General features: G+C 44.2%; 1 protein-coding gene across 9 annotated transcripts in view; it reads left to right on the forward strand.

Annotated features, from left to right (window-relative positions):
* Window positions 1–1,322: 1,322 nt before the first annotated feature.
* EVI5 (ecotropic viral integration site 5) overlaps window positions 1,323–19,224 on the forward strand; it is a 195,548-nt gene continuing 177,646 nt past the window's right edge. For 3 of the 9 annotated variants that reach the window (XR_012475537.1, XM_074221667.1, XM_074221673.1), the window contains exon 1: window positions 1,323–1,423. Coding sequence is in view for 5 of the 9 variants with exons in the window: in XM_074221667.1 (XP_074077768.1) it covers window positions 1,370–1,423 (54 nt within the window). In the remaining 4 variants the exon portion in view is untranslated. Of the gene's footprint in view, window positions 1,424–14,725; window positions 14,838–19,224 lie in introns of those variants that run through there. The other 6 variants (XM_074221672.1, XM_074221668.1, XM_074221674.1 and 3 more) reach the window with 3 other exon arrangements.

The following is a 19,224-nucleotide window of genomic DNA, read 5'->3' on the forward strand; positions in this document are numbered from 1 at the left end:
TGTAATCATTTAGCAAGTCGAAACCATTTATTCAGGGCCTACTGTGCTCCAAGCCTAATTGGCGAGAGTCTGTTTTCTTTCCCTCTCTCCAAGATTCGCCTGGGCCTCGGGCCCATCTGGCTGGTTTTTCTTAGCTGGCTCTTTGGGCTCTGACAGTTTTTAACAATCTTTACTCAAGCCTCCAGCTGGTGTCCTGAAGACAGATACTTGAAAGGCTCAGAGGAGATTGTCTCAGAAAGTCCCAGCAAGATGCAGCAGAGACTGGACCTCCGCAGCCTGGGGCTGGGGGGGGGGGCATTGGGATGAGGCTAAGCAGCTAAGAGCCCCCCTCTCCCAAGCCCCAGGAGAGTGCTTGAAGGGCTCAGTGAGAGCCGATACAGACTCTCAGACACCACCTGAGTGGCCCTGAGCCAGTCACTTACAAGTTTCCTTAGGGATAAAAGTAGCATCTACCTTCCAAAGTGGACAGGTTCTGTGGTCATTCAGTCATGTCCCACTCTTTCTGACCCCATCGGGGTTTTCACCATTTCCTTCTCCAGCTTATTTTATAGATGAGGAAACTGAGGCAAACAGGGTTAGGGGACTTGCCCAGGGTCACCCAGCTAGGAAGTGTCTGAGATGGGATTTGAACTCAGGAGGTTCAGCAGATGTTCATAGACCACCCAGCTACCACTACCTTTAGCCAGATGTTGTCTGAAACTTTAGAGGGAACACAAATAGAAACCTGACCTTAGGGAACTCTCATCCCAAAGGAGGAAAACACCCCAGAAAGTGTGTGTGTGGGGGAGGCTTGGATTCCAGACCAGATGCAGCCCATCGGGCACCTCTCCAAGGGAGCCCAGAGTCCCAGGGGCAGAGGTCTGGGGGGGGGCTATCAAGGAAACTGGGAGGACTGTGGGCAGCACTTAGAAATATCCATCAGTCTTCCAGAGCACAAAAGCTTGCAATGCACTCACAGCTCAGCTGTAATTTGAAGAATCACCCCAGAGGAAATTATGAATGCAGAATTCCTGGAAATCCTCCCAAGGAGCAGAGAAGAGGAGCTAGCCAGAGGACAAATCCCATCTATTTTGGAAGCCTATTGCCAAGGGGTCAGAATCTGCCCCAATGAAACTACAGGGGTTAAATAATCCCCCATCTCCCTCAATGACTAAAACTCCATCAATTTTCAATCAAAAGGAAACAGAGAAACCCTTTATGCACCAGACCTCCCAGTCCTCCAGTATCCCAGCTTCCCATAGACCCAGTCGCTGACAACTAGATGGTGGGAGGAAAAGGAGTGAATCTGGGTGGAGTGTGGCCTAAACCACTCCCCGTGAGTCAGCTGTAAATTGAATTCAAATCCCCAATCTCCCTCAGCTCTTGGCTTATGATGGTTACTCTCAAGATGACTACTGCCCCTGAAAACCACACTGGGAAACAGGTAAGACCCAGAAATATTTACCTGGAAATTAAAATTATTTCTAAAAAGGAGAGGTTTGTGTTTGAATTAGGGTTTGTGGTCTTTGTTTACTCTGAAAAAGGATGAAAAGATCCCAGAAGGGATCTGTGGCTTTTACATCTCATGTTTCCTTTTAAGGATTTATTTCATCTGATTTGTTCCAGGGAAGGGGGTGGGGGCAGGCAGCCAGGAATTCATTTTTCTAATGCCAAATCTTCAGCAAAGGTAGCTTTGTGTAATTCCACACCATTTTGGCATTCTGGCTATAATGTACAGGCTAGAATCTTGGAGGAAGAATCACAGTAGAACCTGGTGCGTATCTGAGTTTCCTTCAGCTTTTTTTGGAGAGCTCCCCTGGCTAAAGAAAATGATTTGTTTTCTTAATAATCACAAGGCAGAGTTGATCTCCAAGATGTAGACCTGTCCTGGGGGGCTGTCAGTCTGTTAGTCAAAAAAACATTTGATGAATGCTCCTGGCACTTTGCTAAGCTCTGGGGATATCTCAAGAGGCAAAAACAGTCTTTGCCATCTGGGAGCTCTCTGTGATGTCCAACTCAGAGCCAGGGGGAGGGGAACAGAATCTAAGGTACCATTAGACACATTGAAATCAAGGAAGTTTAGAATGTACAAGGAATCTTTAGGGAAGGAAGTTTCAAAATGAAAACTTCAGGTTTATGTTAACCTTTTTGGGGGGAGGAAGTTTCAAAATGAAAATTTCAATTTTATGCTAACCTTTTTTGGGGGGAAGTGTGATTTCACAGATCTGGGAAACTGTGGGGTTAACCCCCCCCCCCCCAACAAGAACAACTCCTTCCTTAGAGCAGTAACTTGTCAGTAACTTTAGGGAATCCTCAATATAGACCTAAAATGGTAGAAACGTCAGAGATCCTCCAGTCCAGTGGTTCTTAACTAAAAGGAATCTACGACCAATTGAATAGATTTGAACTTGGAATTTGAATCCTGCCTTAGATAGTAGCTGTGTGACCCTGGAAAAGTCACTTAATCTCTCAGTCTCAGCTTCCTCGTCTGTTTAAAGAATAAGCAATAAAATTCTGTCTCATAGAGTTATTGTATGAATGAAAAGAAGCCTTTAAAAGTGGTATATATGGGGATGGCTAGGTGGCATAGTGGATAAAGCACCAGCCCTGGAGTCAGGAGTACCTGGGTTCAAATCCGGTCTCAGACACTTATTACCTAGCTGTGTGGCCTTGGACAAGCCACTTAACCCCATTTGCCTTGCAAAAAAAACAAACAAACCTAGAAAAGTGGTATATAAATGTTGTTATTGGTTGTTGTTGTTTCAAGGGGTTCAGGAACTTAGAACTTTTAATATTTTGAAAATTGTTTTTCAATATAATTGGTTTCCTTTGCAATCGTGTATATTTTGGTTTATGCATTTAAAACATTAGCATAAAGGTTAAGGACTCTCTCTTTTTAAAAATTTTATAAATATTTTATATCTTTTCCAATAAGTTTAAGAAATCTTGATCTAATCCAATCCTCTTCTTTGACAATGAGGAGACTGGTCCAGAGGGTTTAAATAATTTGCTCACAGTCACAGAAATATTCATAGAATGTGGAAGTTAGGATTTGAACCACGTCCTCCAACTCTAAATCCAGTGCCCCTTCCTTTCCACTTGGCATCCCATTTAAGTGATCACAATGGCATGTATCATTACCAAAATGGGGAAAAAGTCTGACTTTCAAGAAAATTCATTACCAAGGAAATAAAATGAACTATCTCTTCCTAAATTTTTAAAGTAGCCTCTGGATGGGTGGGGGGCCTGGATTCTTGCTTTTCCTTGTGATTCGGGTTGCAAACTGAACCTTTAAACAAACCCTCCATGTGCAAAAATGGCTCATTTAATTAGTTGAGTAAATTTACTCTGGTATAACCTAGGGCTCTTTCTTGGAATTCTTATTTTCTCCTGGACCCTGGATGATATTGATTCACAGATGGAGGTTGGCAGAGTGGTTTCTGATGGTAAACCTGAAGGTTAGAAGGCAATTGGCTCTCTTCCCTCAGGGAGAGTCTCCAAAATGCTTATAATGGTGGGGGGAAACCTCTTGATAGGATGGAGGAAGATGAGACTGTAGGCTGCCATCTCTAGGGCTGGATTTACCACTTCATTCCTTTGTATTCCTTGGATTTAGACTTTGGGGTTTCCATGAGTGTGACCAATTAATGGTTAATGAAGATGAAGCTATAAACAGGTGAATTAAAACCCCAGACACCAGCTCTGCAGGAGAGTCAAGGGTGGAAGGAAGCTGAGTTGCTGGGACTATGTACCATCTACTGGGAATATTGCTGGGCTGGTTAGTTGGTTGATGGAAATTTTCCTCTGATTTCCATCTCTGCCTCTCCTGATTTCCCTAATTTAGAGTCTGTGATCCTGACACAGGGTGTAGCTACTTTCTTTCTTATTTCTTTCCATTAACTATGGGTATGTGTGGATAGGAATCCCCCACATCCAAAGATATGGGAAGGGAAATGAGAGGAGATGGCTTAATGGCTCAGGGGGTAGAGTGGTAGGCCTGGAGACAGGAAGACTTGGGTTCAAATCTGGATTGAGATATTTACTGGCTGGGTAGCCATGGGCAAGTCATTTAATTTTTTTGCCTTGGGAGCAGCTAGGTAGTACAGTGGATAGGGCACTGGCCCTGGAGTCAGGAGGACCTGAGCTCAAATTTGGCATGTGTGACCTTGGGCAAGTCACTTAAGCCCACTTCCTTGCAAAAAAATAAAACTTCTTTGCCATAATCCACTGGAGGAGGAAATGGCAAACTACTCCAGTATTTTTGCCAAGAAAACTCCATGGGTAGTATGGTCCATGGAGTCATGAAGAGTAGGCATGACTGAACAGCTGTTCAGCAGTTAGGACATGGCTGGAAGCAAGTATAAAACAAAATGATTTCCTTTCATTTTATGCTGTATACAGTTATCTAAATGGCCACAGCATACTGAGATGTGGCATCTAGCTGGGAGAAACCCAGATGGGGTAGTCAGTCAACTTTTTTATTTTTTTATATTTTTCAAGGCAATGGGGTTAAGTGGCTTGCCCAAGGCCACACGACTAGGTAATTATGAAGTGTCTGAGGCCGGATTTGAACTCAGGTACTGCTGACTCCAAGGCCAGTGCTCTATCCACTGCGCCACCTAGCCGCCCCAAGTCAGTCGACTTTTGTTGTTGTTCAGTTGTTCACTCATGTCCAACCCATGGCCCATTGCATGCCAGGACTTCCTATCTCTCCATATCTGTCCAATTTCACATTTGATGTTTCTGTGACGCTCTATCCATCTCATTCTCTGCCATCCCCTTTTCATTTTGCCCTCAGTCTTTCCCAATATCATGGTCCTTTCCAATGAGTTAATCAACTAGCATCTATCTTATGTATTTACTATAAGTTAAACACTATATTAAGGTTGGAGATACAAAAAAGAGATACTGCTCTTAAAGAGTTCCCAGTCTAATGTAACAACACGCAAACTACTATGTACAAACAAGATGTAACCAGGATAAGTTGGAAGGGTCCGCAGAGGGAAGATGCTGAGATTAAGGAGCACTCTTGTGGAAGGTGAGACTTTAGTTGTGACTTAAAGGAAACCATTAGGCAGAGGCAAGGAATGACACTCCTGAGCTGGGTAGAATGATCAGTTTTATATTTTAATATTTTGAATAATATTTCATCTTTCTGGTGTCAGGGGTTTGATCAAGCCACTTGGAGTTGTCTTTGAAGCCACAGACTCACTGAGGGATAAGGGAGTAAGTAGGTTAAGAATCTGCAGGGTGGGAGTGTTCAAGCAGGGTTACTGCAACCTTTGAAGAAGACTTTCCTACCATTGGCTAAGGGAAGATTGCCCAGGTTGCTGGGCTATCAAGCAAAGAATCACCTTATGGACAGCTCGAATATTGTACCAATTAATTCATTTGGTGACCTACAGTCTTCTTGGATGTTTAATGAACACGATACTTGAACCATGGGCTGGACTGCTTGTACAAGTGTCACATCCATAAATCAGTTTTCAAGGTCTCTTCTTAAACAGTGTTTGTGTATAATTGACATTTTGTTATTGTTGTTTAGTCATGTTCAGTTGAGTGGCTCTTTGAGACTCCATCTGGAGTCTTTTTGGCAAAGAAATTGGAGTGGTTTGTCTTTTTTTCCTCCAGCTCATGTGCTAGATGAGGAAACAGAGGTAAACAAGGTGAAGTAACTTGCCCAGGGTCACACAAGTAGTAAGTGTCTGAGGCCAGATTCAAACTCATAAGGATGAGTCTTCCTGACTCCAGATCTGGCAGTCTACCCACAGCATCATCTAACTGCCCCATAACTGATCTTTGTATACAACTATAGCAAGAGTCAGAGAATGAATGTTGTCTGTGTGGCTATAGCCTAACTTTTCCATATCTCCACTCACACAATAGCAAAATAGACAGACCCTTGAGAGACTATGTATAAAGCCTTTCAGTAGGTAAAGTTCCAAATCAGGGCTCAAATAAAGATAATCCAAGTCACAGAATCTCAAAGTTAGATCAACATCAGAAATCCCCTACTTCAGCCTATCCCTGAAAAGGACTGCCATTCACAACCTACATCACAACCTTTGCTGCAGAACGTTCGGTGATGGAGAACCCAATGTCTCTGGAGAAGGTCCATTCTACTCTGGGATAGTTTTAATTATTACCAATGTTTTTCTTATTGCCTAGTCTAAAGTTATCTTTCTGTGACTCCTAGAAATTTGTCCTGGAAATTTTTCTACTGTTGTGTTATTGGCATGAGGTCAGCAGAGAGGTTGAAGCAATATCAATGACTAATGGAATTCATGACAAAGCTTTTGTAGGCAGATCATCTTGCCTCCACCCCACTACAGAGGCAATTTCATACAGAAATGAAAAGTTGTTTGAAATGCTATCAGGGCGAAGAGCTACTAGTATACTTGATTCCTGGATGAAGTTAAAACAACATTCATATTGATGTTGAGGCGTGTGGAGGAAAGAGATCTCAGCATTTGTGTCTATACTTTTCCTATGGTTTTCGGGAAAGAACTAGGATCCTAATTACAAAATTAGGATCATGGTTTTGGAGCTAAAAGCAGTTCTCTATTCCTACTCTCTATATTCATAGGTGAGGAAACTAAGACCCAAAGAACTTGGTCAGGTGATTTGCCCAAATAGCAGAGGCTAGAGTTTGAACCCAGATCTTCTTCCTTCCTTCCTTCTCCTTTAAAAAAATAATATATTTTTATAATATTTTTTCTTTTTTAAATAATATTTTATTTTCCTCCTAATTACATTTAAAACCAATTTTTATCATTGGTTGTTTTTTTATTTTTTAATTTTTCCGAGTTTTGAGTTCCAAATTCTATCCTTCCCTTCCCCCTCTCTGAGACAGTAAATGATCCGATATGGATTATATATGTGTAATCATATAAAACACTTCCATGTTTTTCATTTTATGCAAGACGATTGGAAGGAAGGAAGGAAAGAGGGAATGAAGAAGAGAAAGGAAAGAAAGGAAGGAAGGAAGGAAAGAAAGAAAAAGAGAAAGAAAGAAAAATAGTCTGCTTCAGTCTGAATTGATACATCAGTTCTTTCTCTGGAGGTGGATAGCAGTTTTCATCTTAAATCCTCTGGGATTGTCCTTGGCTCATTGAATTACTGACAGTAATGACGTCATTCACAGTTTTTCATTGAAGCATATTGCTGTTACCAGGTACAGTGTTTTCCTGCTTCTGCTCATTTCACTTTGTATCAGTCCTACATCTTTCTGGGTTTTTCTGAAATTATCCTGCTTGCCAAATCTTTGTTCAGGTGTAGAGATCTCTTCACCATCCATGTTGCCTCCATTGAACTTTTCAAACAGTCTGTGGGGCTTTGGAACAATATCTCTTTTCCCGGAATATGATTATGATGATCCAACCATTAAAGTGGCCTTCAATGCTACTTGCCTCAAGTCTCTCTGTCTTCAGACCTGAAAGGAAAATAAAAACAATTCTAAGTCTCTGAGTGACCAAGACTTTTTTTTAAAATAACAGCTAATACTTTCAGATATAATCTCTTCTATTAGCACTTTAAGGTTTATAAACAAATGTTACCTAAATGAATTCATTTGATACTTTTAGGGTCTTTTAGCTTCTTATAAGGTCATAGATAACAGGAAGGGATCATCTAACACAACTCCTCATTTCACAAATTAGGAAACAAGTCCAGGGCAATGAGGTAGTATATTGGTTAGAGCACTGGGCCTGTCCAATGAGTTGGTCCATGGTGATGCTTTGACCTCATATGATTCAACAGGTAGTAGGAGAATTGTCTAATCCCTAGATGAACAACAACTGAATGGGACAAAGTCTGAAGCAGTGATCAGCTTTACTGCATAGGCTCAGCTATGGCTCTTTACTTCATGCTACTGTCCCAAACAGCAACAACCCCTCCATCATCCAATATTTAATATTTATTTTCTGTGTGTAAAAGATTGTATTTAGTACTAGTTACATTTAAAAGTTGTTTTATCTTATGAATCTTACAATTTAATGTACAATTCCACACGACAAATACTCTCAGGTTTGTTGTCCAAAGACCTGATTTAAATCTTGGTTTTGCCATTTATTAATTGCATGACCTAGAGGAAATCACTTGACCTTCCTGGGTCTCCAGTTCTGCATTTTTCTATTTGGGGGATTGGACTTTTATTGTTGTTCAGTTGCTTTTCAGCTGTAAATGCTGTAGCCAGCTTCATGTCTGTTGCAACAAATTATTGAGGGCTGAGTCCGGGAGATACCAAAAAAGTACCTTCCCAGAGGGCACTTGCACTCCTATGGAGATTACCCATCCAAGGTCAGAGGCAGGAATGAAGTGTTATGTGTGAGGAACAGCACTGCTCAAACTTGAATTGTAGAGAGGATGAAAGGGAGTAATGTGTAACTCCATTTTTCTAGATAAGGAAAGATAGGAAGGGATCAGACTGTGTAGAAGTTTAAATGCCAAACAAAAGAGTTTATATTTGATTCTAGAGGCAATAAGAAGCCAGAGGTGTTTACTGAGGAGGGAGATGAGATGGCAGAATTCATGTTTTGGGAGATACATGGAAGATGATTTGGAAAGTGGAGAAAAAGGAGGCAGGTAAACCGATTAGGGAGCTACTGCAATAGACTAGACTAAAGGTGATGAGGGTTCAGACAGAAGGGGTGGTTATGTCAGTGGAGAGAGGAGATATTTAGAAGAGATGTTGTAGAGATATAATTAACCACATTAGTTCCTTTAATTCAGAAAAAGCCAGTGTTTGAAGAGGGACACCAAAGTTATTAAACTAGAATGACAATTAAATTGGAAAGACAGAGGTGCCCCCAATGGTGATGGGAAATTTGGAAGAGGGGCAAGTTTTGCAGAGAAGATAAGGAATCCTCTTCAAGACATGTTGAGTTTGAGATGTCTATGGAGGCAGACTACAGGTAACTATATAAAATGGAGATCATCTTCACAGAGATCCTAGTCCCTGGTTTCATTCCTGAGCTTTAGTCCCACATCATGAACTGCCTATTGGACACTTTGAACTGGATGTCCCATTTGCCTCTCAATTCAGCATGTCCAAAACTGAACGCCTTCTCTGTTTCCCCAAACCCTCCCCTCTTCTGAACTTCCCTATTTTGATAGCTGGCTCTAGTCACCCAGGTTCACAACGTTGACCCCACATATCCAGTTGCTGAAATCTTTTTTCTTTTAGATTCACAAGGTTTCTCAGTCTGCTCTCTTTCTCTACTTACATGACCCACATCCTCACCTATAATTATATTTTACTAATCTCTAGCATAGAAGAATTATACTAGTGTAGAATTATACTAATCTCTAGTATCAAACTAGTTGTGTTTGTCCTTTCTTTCTCTCCCCTCCCAAAACTATCCTCCTAGAACTGCCAGTGATTTTCTCAAAGTGCTAGTTTTTCTGTCACTCATCTACTGAAGAAACTCTGATGACTATTGCTTTTTTCTAGAATGGCTAACATTTATGTAGCACTTTCTAAATGCCAGGCACTATTGTGCTAAGCTCTTTACAATTATTATCTCATTTGATCCTCACTACAACCCTGGGAGGTAGGTGCTATCATTATTCCTATTTTATACTTGAAGAAACTGAGGCAGGAAGAAGTGAAGAGACTTGTTGCCTCTGGTTGGTATTTAAAAGTCCTTTAGCTGTGGGACTTTGGGTAAGTCACATTTCATAAATATTTTTTATTGATGGAAGTAGTAAGGTTAGAGAAGCCTTTGGTTTCACCTTTCAGAGAAGCCGCTCCTTCATCAATTTGTCTTATCCCTTCCTGTACCACAATCACCCCCTTTTTCACCTTCTCTTCTCTCCTCAACAGAACTTACAGTTTAACTCTTTGGTTAATGTCAGCCTCTAAGAAGAAAGAAATCTTTTGCTCTGTTCAAACAATTCTTATCCGGCTGCCTAAGGACTCACATACCTGAAATTCCATTATGTGACATTCCCTCCCCTAGCTCTGGCTGAAAGCTGATTGGTTCCAATCTGCATATTTGACTGGAGCCAGTCAGAAGCTTTTCCTTCCCTTAGAACATACTATCAGTATTCATTTATTAAGCATCTCCTACCTACTACAGGTTGAGGCCAGATTTGTGAAGGGCTTGAAAAGCTAACCACAAGCTTTTATATTTTACCCTAGAAGCAATAAGGAATTAACTGGAGTTGTTGAATAGGGGAGTTACACAGGGAGATTTATACTTAAGGTAAATCATTTTGGCAGAAGTGTGGAGGATAGGTAGGCATGGGGAGAGATGAGGGAGGGAGACAAGGTAGGAGGCTATTACAATAATCCAGGTGAGAGGTGGTGAATAGTTGTGAGTAGAGAGACAGGATTAGAGATTTTGTGGTGGTAGAACCGACAAGATGTGGCAATAAATTGAATCTATGTGGTTCGGGGGGAAGAAGTCTTGTGGCTAACACTGAGGTTTTGAACCGGGGAACCTGGAGAAATGATGATGCTTCAACAAAAGTTGAAATCTGGAATAGGTGGTGATTTGTGGGAAAAGAGAATGGGTTTTGCTTTGGACGTTGAGTTTGAGATGTTTTTGTGATATCCAGTTGGAAATATTCAATAGGCAACTGATGACGTGAGAGAGAAGCTCAGGGGAGACTCTAAGACTGGCTACAGGTGCATGCCTGTGAGTCACCAGTACAGAGATGATAATTAAAACCCATGAGAGTTGATGAGATCCCTGGAAGCGAAGGTGTAGGGAGAAACGAGTGGAGGATGGGGGGGGGGGGAGGCTGTTGGTGTGATGTGAGAAAAGCAAGGAATGCTTAGGCAAGTAGGGCAAGAAGGGAGGAGTGTTGAAGCTCAGAGAGGAGGGAGGTCACCGGGATTAAGGAAGAAAAGAAACAAGACTTTTTTTGAGCTCTTATGAGACACTGTGCTAAAAATATGACAAATATCCCACTTGATCTTCACAACAACCCTGCGAGGTAGGTGTTTCATATCGATTTTACCCTTGAGGAAACTGAGGCAGGCAGAGCTTCAGTAAACTTGCCCAGGATCACAAAGCTAGTCTATGTCAGCCTGAATTTGAATTCAGATCTTTCTGATTCTACTTCTAGAATCTACTACTACTGTGCCACCTGCTGCCTCTAAAGGCAAAAGGTAGGGTGGGGTGGGGCAGCAGGTGGCACGGTAGATAGAGTACTGGACCTGGAGTCGGGAAGACCTGAGTCCCCATTCTACCACAGACATTTACTTGCAATGTAATCCTAGTTATTTAACCCTTGCCTATTTCTGTTTCCTTATCTGAGAAATGGTAATTAATAATAGTATATCTCAGGGCGGCTAGGTGGTGCAGTGGATAGAGCACCGGCCCTGGAGTCAGGAGTCCCTAAGTTCAAAATCAGGCTCAGACACTTAATAATGACCTAGCTGTGTGGCCTTGGGCAAACCACTTAACCCATTACCTTGAACCCCCCCCCCCCCATATATATACATATATATATACACATATATATATCTCACAGGATTGTTATGAGGATAAAAGCACTTTGTGAATCTTAAGAATCTCTAAAGACATGAGCTATTATCATCCAGAGGATGAGGACTGAAAAAAGATCAACGGATCTGGCAATTAAGATATTATTGTTAACTTTGGAGATAGCATTTCCAGTCAAAGGATGAGTTAAGAAGTTGGGGACTGGGCAAAGAAAAAGAATCATCAGAACTAGCATTTATATAGAGAACTTTTAAGATTTGCAAAGCCCTTTACATGTTATCTTGGTCGACTGTCAAAAATTACTCTGTGAGGTATGATTATTATCCTTGTTTTACAGATGAGGGAACCGAGGCTAAAAAGATTAAGTGACTTGCCTCTGTAACACAGCTAATGGCTAAGGCAAGGTTTCCAGTTTCCAAATCCATTCTGCCATCCATGACACTGGTTACCTCCGTGGGGGTCACCTGGTTATGTTTTCAGGTAGGAGATAGGAAGACATAGAGAGAGGGATGATTGAGGGGGCAATCTGCAGGAGAGGAAGGGCTCTGATACACATAGGAGAGATAGTGTGGCCCTGGCAAGGTGATGAGATGCCTATTAGAGACTAGGGGATGGGGGTGGGGTGATGCATTAAGGGGTTTTGAGCTGGGGGGAGACAAGAAGATGGAGCTCCGTCACTTGCCCTCTAGTTTCACAGTAAAGTCAAAGGCAAAAGTCCTCAGCCCACAGAGAGGAAGGGAGGGTCAGTGTGGGAAGCTTGAGGACAGAATGAAAGGTTTGAAAAAGCTTTTGTGCAGGCCTGAGATAGAGAATCAATTAGAGAGGAATAAAAGGACTGCCTTGTTGCAGTGAGGGCCCAGTTGTAGTTGGATGACTTGAATTTATAATGTATCCAGACGTTGCCCAGTGCTCAGTCCTTTGTTCAGTGTAGTTTTTAGTGCATTTAATTGATCTTTTATCCACTTTAAGAGGGTTGGATGTCGGTGAAGTAGAGGAGCTTGGCTGTATTTGTGGGACTACAGAATTGGCAAGCATAGATGGTTTGGCCCTGCATAGCTGGTGGGATGCAAATGTGGCTCTTACATGGTGGATATTTATAGAGTACTTTACAATTATTATTTTATTCTTCCAACAGTTAGGTGTCATCACTAATAATTGGTTATTATCATTAGTCTACCTTTTACCAATAAGAAAATTGAAACAGGTAGAGGCTGAGTGACTTGTGTAGGGTCATCCAGCTGTTAAGTGAGATTTGAAGAGGTCCAATCTCTTTCTTTTTTTTCCCCTTTTTTAGTGTTTTTGCAAGGCAATGGGGTTAAGTGGCTTGTTCAAGGCCACACAGCTAGGTAAGTATGAAGTGTCTGAGACCAGATTTGAACTCAGGTCCTCCTGACTCCAGGGCTGGTGCTCTAGACACTGCACCACCTAGCCACCCCTACCAATCTCTTTCCATTAGTTACTTCATTTAATAAATGCTTGTAGCGTTGAATTGATGATTTCTCAGATCCATTGAAGTATAGGTTTAAAGACTATCAGGGAGCTTGAGGTGAGGAAGAGAAAGCTTGCTCCTACCTAGGGTTTGTTTGAATTGAATTAATTAAAAGGCCCTTCTCAATGGGTGGGCATCATTTTGAATCTTGAGACTATACCTCAGTCAATTCTCCAGCCTGTGGAAGTATATTTGGAAAAATTGTTGCGGCCTCCAGTGCTTCCTGCTTTGTGGCTATTTTGATGTTGATGAAAATCATTGTCATGAAACGCATGGATCCACCCAAGCAGTCTCATTCTGAGGTCTTTAATTGCTGGCCTGTAATCTCAGCTGGGGAGATCGTTGAAGCCTCTCCACCTGGCTCTTATTAGACTTTATTTCTTGCTTTCCACTTCTTGATGTTACCCAATCAATTCTGATTGGTTGGGATTTGGGGGATGATGGAACTCTTGCTCCCCAAAGCTCCCATGTTCTGTGTCATCCTCTTCTGAGGACCCCCTTCCGTAGATTTAAATGAGAAAATAACCGGTTACCGGCAGTGATAATTTCTAGGCAAATGAGTTAGGAGCTTTGTGTTCTGATAATTACAAGGAGGCTGATAAACCGCTTTGCAGGAGCCTGTGTTTATCTCCCTTCCTTTTTCCCAGGCTGCCTGTGTTTCCTGGCTCCATCTAGCCGGCTGCCTTGGTCTCGGACCAAGGCCATTATTGGACTTTGCAGGATTCCTGGTCTTCTGGGTGGCTGCTTGGCTCCCCCCCCAAACCCCAGGGCCTTGGCCCGAAGGGCAGGAGGGGAGGAGGGAAGCCCTGGCAGACTCCCCCAAGGCTGGAGTGTGCCCTGACTACTGATTTCTAGGGCTTTCTCCCCCGGGCATAGGCCATTTGCATGATAATGAGTGTTGTCCCTGGGAGAACTTGGGTGAGTGGGGTCCGGGCCCTGGAGGAGGGGGCAGTGAGGCCTGCACTGGGGGGTCCCTGGCCAGGCAGTCATAACAGTGACCACTCTAAGGTCTCAAAACGATGAACCCCATTTCATGATCACATGTTATAGTGACCCAGGACATTAAACGTGTGTTCTCCTAATGGTTACGCACCCTACAACCTCTCAGTCACATGCTTGCCACATGCCCTTTGACATGATGTGTGATCCAACATGCACCGTATGTAATAACATGTAACACAGGGCAGCCCTGACATGCAGTGCCGCATGGGGCCCGGGACATGCGGAATGTACTCATGTATTGCATGTGGAATACATGGTGCGCCAGACGTGTTCCCTCCAGCATATGAGTGTGCGTAGGTGCCGGGCCCGCACACGTCCCGCACACGTCACGCCCCGCGGCCCGCACACGTCACGCCCCGCGGCCCGCACACGTCACGCCCCGGGGCCCGCACACGTCACGCCCCGCGGCCCGCACACGTCACGCCCCGGGGCCCGCACACGTCACGCCCCGCGGCCCGCACACGTCACGCCCCGCGGCCCGCACACGCGCACGTCACTGCTGGCGGGAAGCCGCGGCCTCTCCCGCACCCACGCGGACGCGTCTCTCTTCCACAGACACGCGCGGCCCCCGGGGGCGGAGGCGCGGGTGGCCCCCGCCTGGCCCTCGGGCCCCGGCCTGCCCCGCGCCCCGGGCGGCCCCTGCGCCTTTAAGGCCGCGCCGCTGCGCCTGCGCACTGGGCGCCTGCCGGGCGGCCGGCGCGGCCGAGGGCGTGGGGGGCGTGGCCGGGGCGTGGCGGGGGCGTGGCCGGGCCGGGGTCGGAGTCCGCGTCGGCGCAGCAGCGGCCCCGGCGGGGGGCGGCAGGCGGGCGCGGGGCCACCCTGGGCCCACGGACGGACGGAGGCCGCGAGGGGCGGCGGCGGCTGCCGGCCCGGGACGTGGATGCGGACGCGCGAGGCCGCCCGAGCGCCTCAAGGTGAGGGGCCGGGGGGCGGGGGCCGGGGGCCGGGGTGGGGGGGCCGGAGGGCCGGGGGTCCGGGGGGCCGGGGTCCGGGGGGCGGGGGGCCGGGGTCCGGGGGGCGGGGGTCCGGGGGCCGGGGGGCGGGGGCCGGGGTCCGGGGGGCGGGGGTCCGGGGGCCGGGGTCTGGGGGGGCCGGGGTCCGGGGGGCGGGGGCCGGGGTCCGGGGGGCGGGGGCCGGGGGCCGGGGGCCGGGGGGCGGGGGCCGGGGGGCCCCTTGTCCCGGCCCGGAGCCCCCCGCAGTGCCCGCAGCGCGCGGCGGTGGCGGCGGCTCGTGCCCGGGCTGAGGCCGCCGCGGGCGGGGAAACTGAGGCAGGCCGGGGGGGGCCTTGTGGGCCGGGCCGGGGCTCCCCGCCTTCCCGGGCCGGGCCCCCCCAGTCCGACCCCTTCCTTTGTGGGATGAGGAGGCTGAGGCCCCGGGAGGGGCCCCCGGAGGCGGGGCGCTGCCCAGGTCGGCTCGGCTGCCCCCCGCCGGGGCCCATGGAAGGGCAGCCCGCGATGGGGAGCCGAGGCGCGGGCCCGGGCGGCCGCCCAAACCGGGCCCGAACCCAGAATGTCAGACGGGACACCCGCAGCAAACGGGGCCGGGCCGGGCCGGGCCGCGCGGGCAGAAGGGCCTCGCGCTCGGACGCCAAGTCCAGCGGTGCCTGGGGGCGAGAAGCCGGGCCCCCCAGGTGGCAGGGCCCCCCAGGTGGCAGGGCCGCGGCCCCGACCCCGCTGGTGCCCAGAGATGGCCCAGGGCAGTCTCGCACGGCCGGGTGGCCGGCAGAACCTCCTCGTGGGCCCCAGCGCAGCAGCCACCTGCATCCTAGCAAGGCAAAGGCCGGCTCCGGACGTGTGCCCCAGATGCCTATTAACTTTGCTGATCACCAAACTGACTTGTTAGAGGGTAGACTTGCATTGCATAATGTATGCATTGATAGAATTAGTTCCTCAAAAGACCTAGACAAGTTAGAACGTAAGAAGATGAAATGTTATTGGGATGATCCCCTCCTCAGGACCTGATAAATAATTGCACACACACATACGTAAAGTGGGGAAGATGTGACTTGAGAAGCAATTTTTGGAAAAAATCATTTACTTTTAAGTTTGTCCGAGGATCCTAGATTTCTTCTGAGCCTATGGGGCTGCCAAATGATGTCTTAATTCTAATGTCTTTTCTCCAAAACCCCCTTCTTATTGAAGTCTGCAGTATTTGACATTATTGCTCATCTCCTCTTGACACTTCTACTTTAGTTTTTGTGAAGCTGCTCTCTCTTACATATCTTCCAACCATCTGACTCTTCCTTCTCAATTTCCTATCCGGGTCATGCCCATTACCATGCCCAGTAGTGTCCCCAGAGGTTCTATCTTGTGCCTTTTTCTCTCTATTCTATCTCACTTGCATAATAATAATAATAGCTAGCATTTTTATTTTATTATTGTCTTGCAAGGCAATGGGGTGAAGTGACTTGCCCAAGGCCGCACAGCTAGGTCATTATGAAGTGTCTGAAGTCCGATTTGAACTCAGGGACTCCTGACTCCACTGCACCACCTAGCTACTCCCCAGCTAGCATTTTCATAACTTTTAAAGATGATGTGAGGTCACTTATCATCTCTCTGCAAATGATTCCCAGTTAGATACATTAATACATACACACACACACACACACACACACACACACACACATATAAAAAAAAACCTGAGTCTTCTGAGTTCCATCATCTGCCTTTTGGACATCTTAGATTAGAAGTACCATAGTTATCTCAAATTCCCCCTAAACATTCATCTATTCCAAACTTCTTTTTTACTTTCCAAACTTAAACTATTTCCAAACTACTCTATACTTTTTTCCTTATAGTAATTCAGGTTTAAACTTCACTGTCATTCTTAACTTCTCTCTTAACCCCCATAGCCAATCCATTGGCCAATTCTTGTTTCTACCTTCACAGAATATCATATTTAAGTTCCATTTTTCTCAACTAACACCATCACCGTTCTAATTCAGGCTTTCATCTGCGCTTGCCTCAACTGTCTCTTTAAAAAAAAGGAGTTTTATTTTCAGTTCTGATCAGTCTTAGTGTTATTATTTTATAAGTCGTTCTCCTGGTTTTCTTCACTTCACTTTGCTTTTCATAACACATCTTCCTGGGTTTTTCTGTAACCATTCCCTTTATCATTTCTTGTAAAACAATATTATTTTGTCATATTCAGATACCATAACTTGCTCAACCATTTCTTGATTGATGGATTTTTCCTGTTTCTAATTCATTGCCACCACAAATAGATCTGCTATAAGTATTCTTTTATATATTTGGATCCTTCCCCTTTTTCTTTTATTTCTTTGAAATCTAGATCTAGTTGTGGTATCTCTAGGTCAAAGGGTATGCCCAATTTAATAGTTTTGAGCATAGTTCCATACTGCTTTCAGAATGGTTGAGCCAGTATGCAGAACCACCAACAGTGCATTACAAAACCTGTCTTTACATATTCCTACCAATATTTGTCATTTTCCATTTTTGCCATCTTAGCCAACCAGATGACATTGAGGTAGTACCTCAGAGTTGTTTTAATTTTCATTTCTCTAATTTGAAAGATTAGATCTTTTTGTTTTTTCATGTGGCTACTGTTATCTTGAATTTCTTCCTCTGGAAACTGCCTATTTGTATCCTTTGATCATTTATGATTTGAGGAATGACTCTTATTCTTAATTTGACCCCGTTGTCTGTGTCTTAGAAATTCAGCCTTTATGAAAAAAAAACTACTGCAAAGATCCCCCCCCCAGTTTCTTGCATTTCTGATAATTTTAGCTCTATTGTTTTAATTTGTATAAAAAATTTTACATAATAATTATTCATTTCTATCTTTTGTGAATTTCTCCGACTGTTAATTTCTTTCATAGTCAGTAATTTGCTTATGTTGCCACTCGGAATGTCTGGATCATTTGAACTTATCTTTGGTATATGGTAAGGATATTGGTCCTTGCTTAGTTTCCAGTTTCCCTAGCTGTTTTTGTTGAATACCCCATAGCTGGTATCTGTTGTGTTTATTTGCTTAATCTGTTCCACTGATCAACCTCTCTATTTCTTATTCAGTACCAAATTGTTTTACAGCTCTGTATTATCATTTGAGATATGCTACTGCTTGTCTCTTTTCCTTCCCATTTCTGCATTGATTCCCTTAATATTCTTGACCTTTTGTGAATTTTGTTATTTTTCTTTTTTTTTTTTGTATTTTCTTCCCCAGATTAATTTTGTTATTTTATTTTTCCTAGATTTATAATGGAATTCTTTGGTAATTTTAGTGGTTTTGCACAAAATTAATAATTTTTATTTTGTTGGCCCACTCAGTCTGTTTGAGTCATGTCCTACTCTTTGTGACCCCATTTAGGAGTTTTCTTGGCAAGATACTGTTTTGCCATTTCTTTTTCCGCTCATGAGGAAACTGAAGCAAACAGGATTAAGTGACTTGGCCACACAGTTATTAAGTGCCTGAGGCCAGATTTGAACTCAGAAAGAAGAATCTTCCTGACTTAAGGCTGGCCCTCTATTAACTGTGCCACCTAGCTGCCATGAACAATTAATATTTTTCCATTTATTTTGATCTACTTTTGCTTGTGTGATGAGTGCTTTGTAACTATATTCATAGGTTTCCTATGTATAATTTAGGCAAGTAGAATTCCAAATATTTTATATTATTCATAACTATTTAAAGGGATTTTTTCTTTTTATCTCTTTCTGCTGAATGTTGCTGGTAATATACAGAAATGCTTATAATTTGTGTGGATTTATTTTTACAACCTGGGGCAGGTAGGTGGTGTAGTGGATAGAGAACCTGACTTGGAATCAGGAACACTCATCTTCATGAATAAAAATCCAGCCTCAGACACTTCTTTACTGTTTGACTTTGGGCTAGTCACTGAATCCTATTAGTCTCAATTTCTTCATCTGTAAAATGAAATGTAGAAGGAAATTGCAAACCACTCTAGTATCCATGCCAAGAAAACCAATGATAGGGTCACAAAGAGTTGGACACAACTGAACAACAATATTTCATATCCTGCAACTTTGCTGAAGTTGTAAATTCTTTCAGTTTGTTTTTTAGTTGACCATAGAGTTCTCTAAGTAAACTATCATATCATCTGCAAAAAAGGGCATTTTGTTTCCTCGTTGATTATACTTATTCCTTCAGTTTCTTTTTTCTTGTCATTGCTTTAGATACCAATTTCTAGTACAATATTGAATATTGTGATGATAATGGACATCCTTGCTTCATCTCTGCTCTTACTAGAAATAGACTTTTACTTATCCCCAATATTGACAATTTGGCTCTTGGTTTTAAATAGATACTACTTATCAATTTAAG

This window comes from Macrotis lagotis, chromosome 2 (assembly GCF_037893015.1).
Source record: "Macrotis lagotis isolate mMagLag1 chromosome 2, bilby.v1.9.chrom.fasta, whole genome shotgun sequence".
Lineage (NCBI taxonomy): Eukaryota > Metazoa > Chordata > Mammalia > Peramelemorphia > Peramelidae > Macrotis > Macrotis lagotis.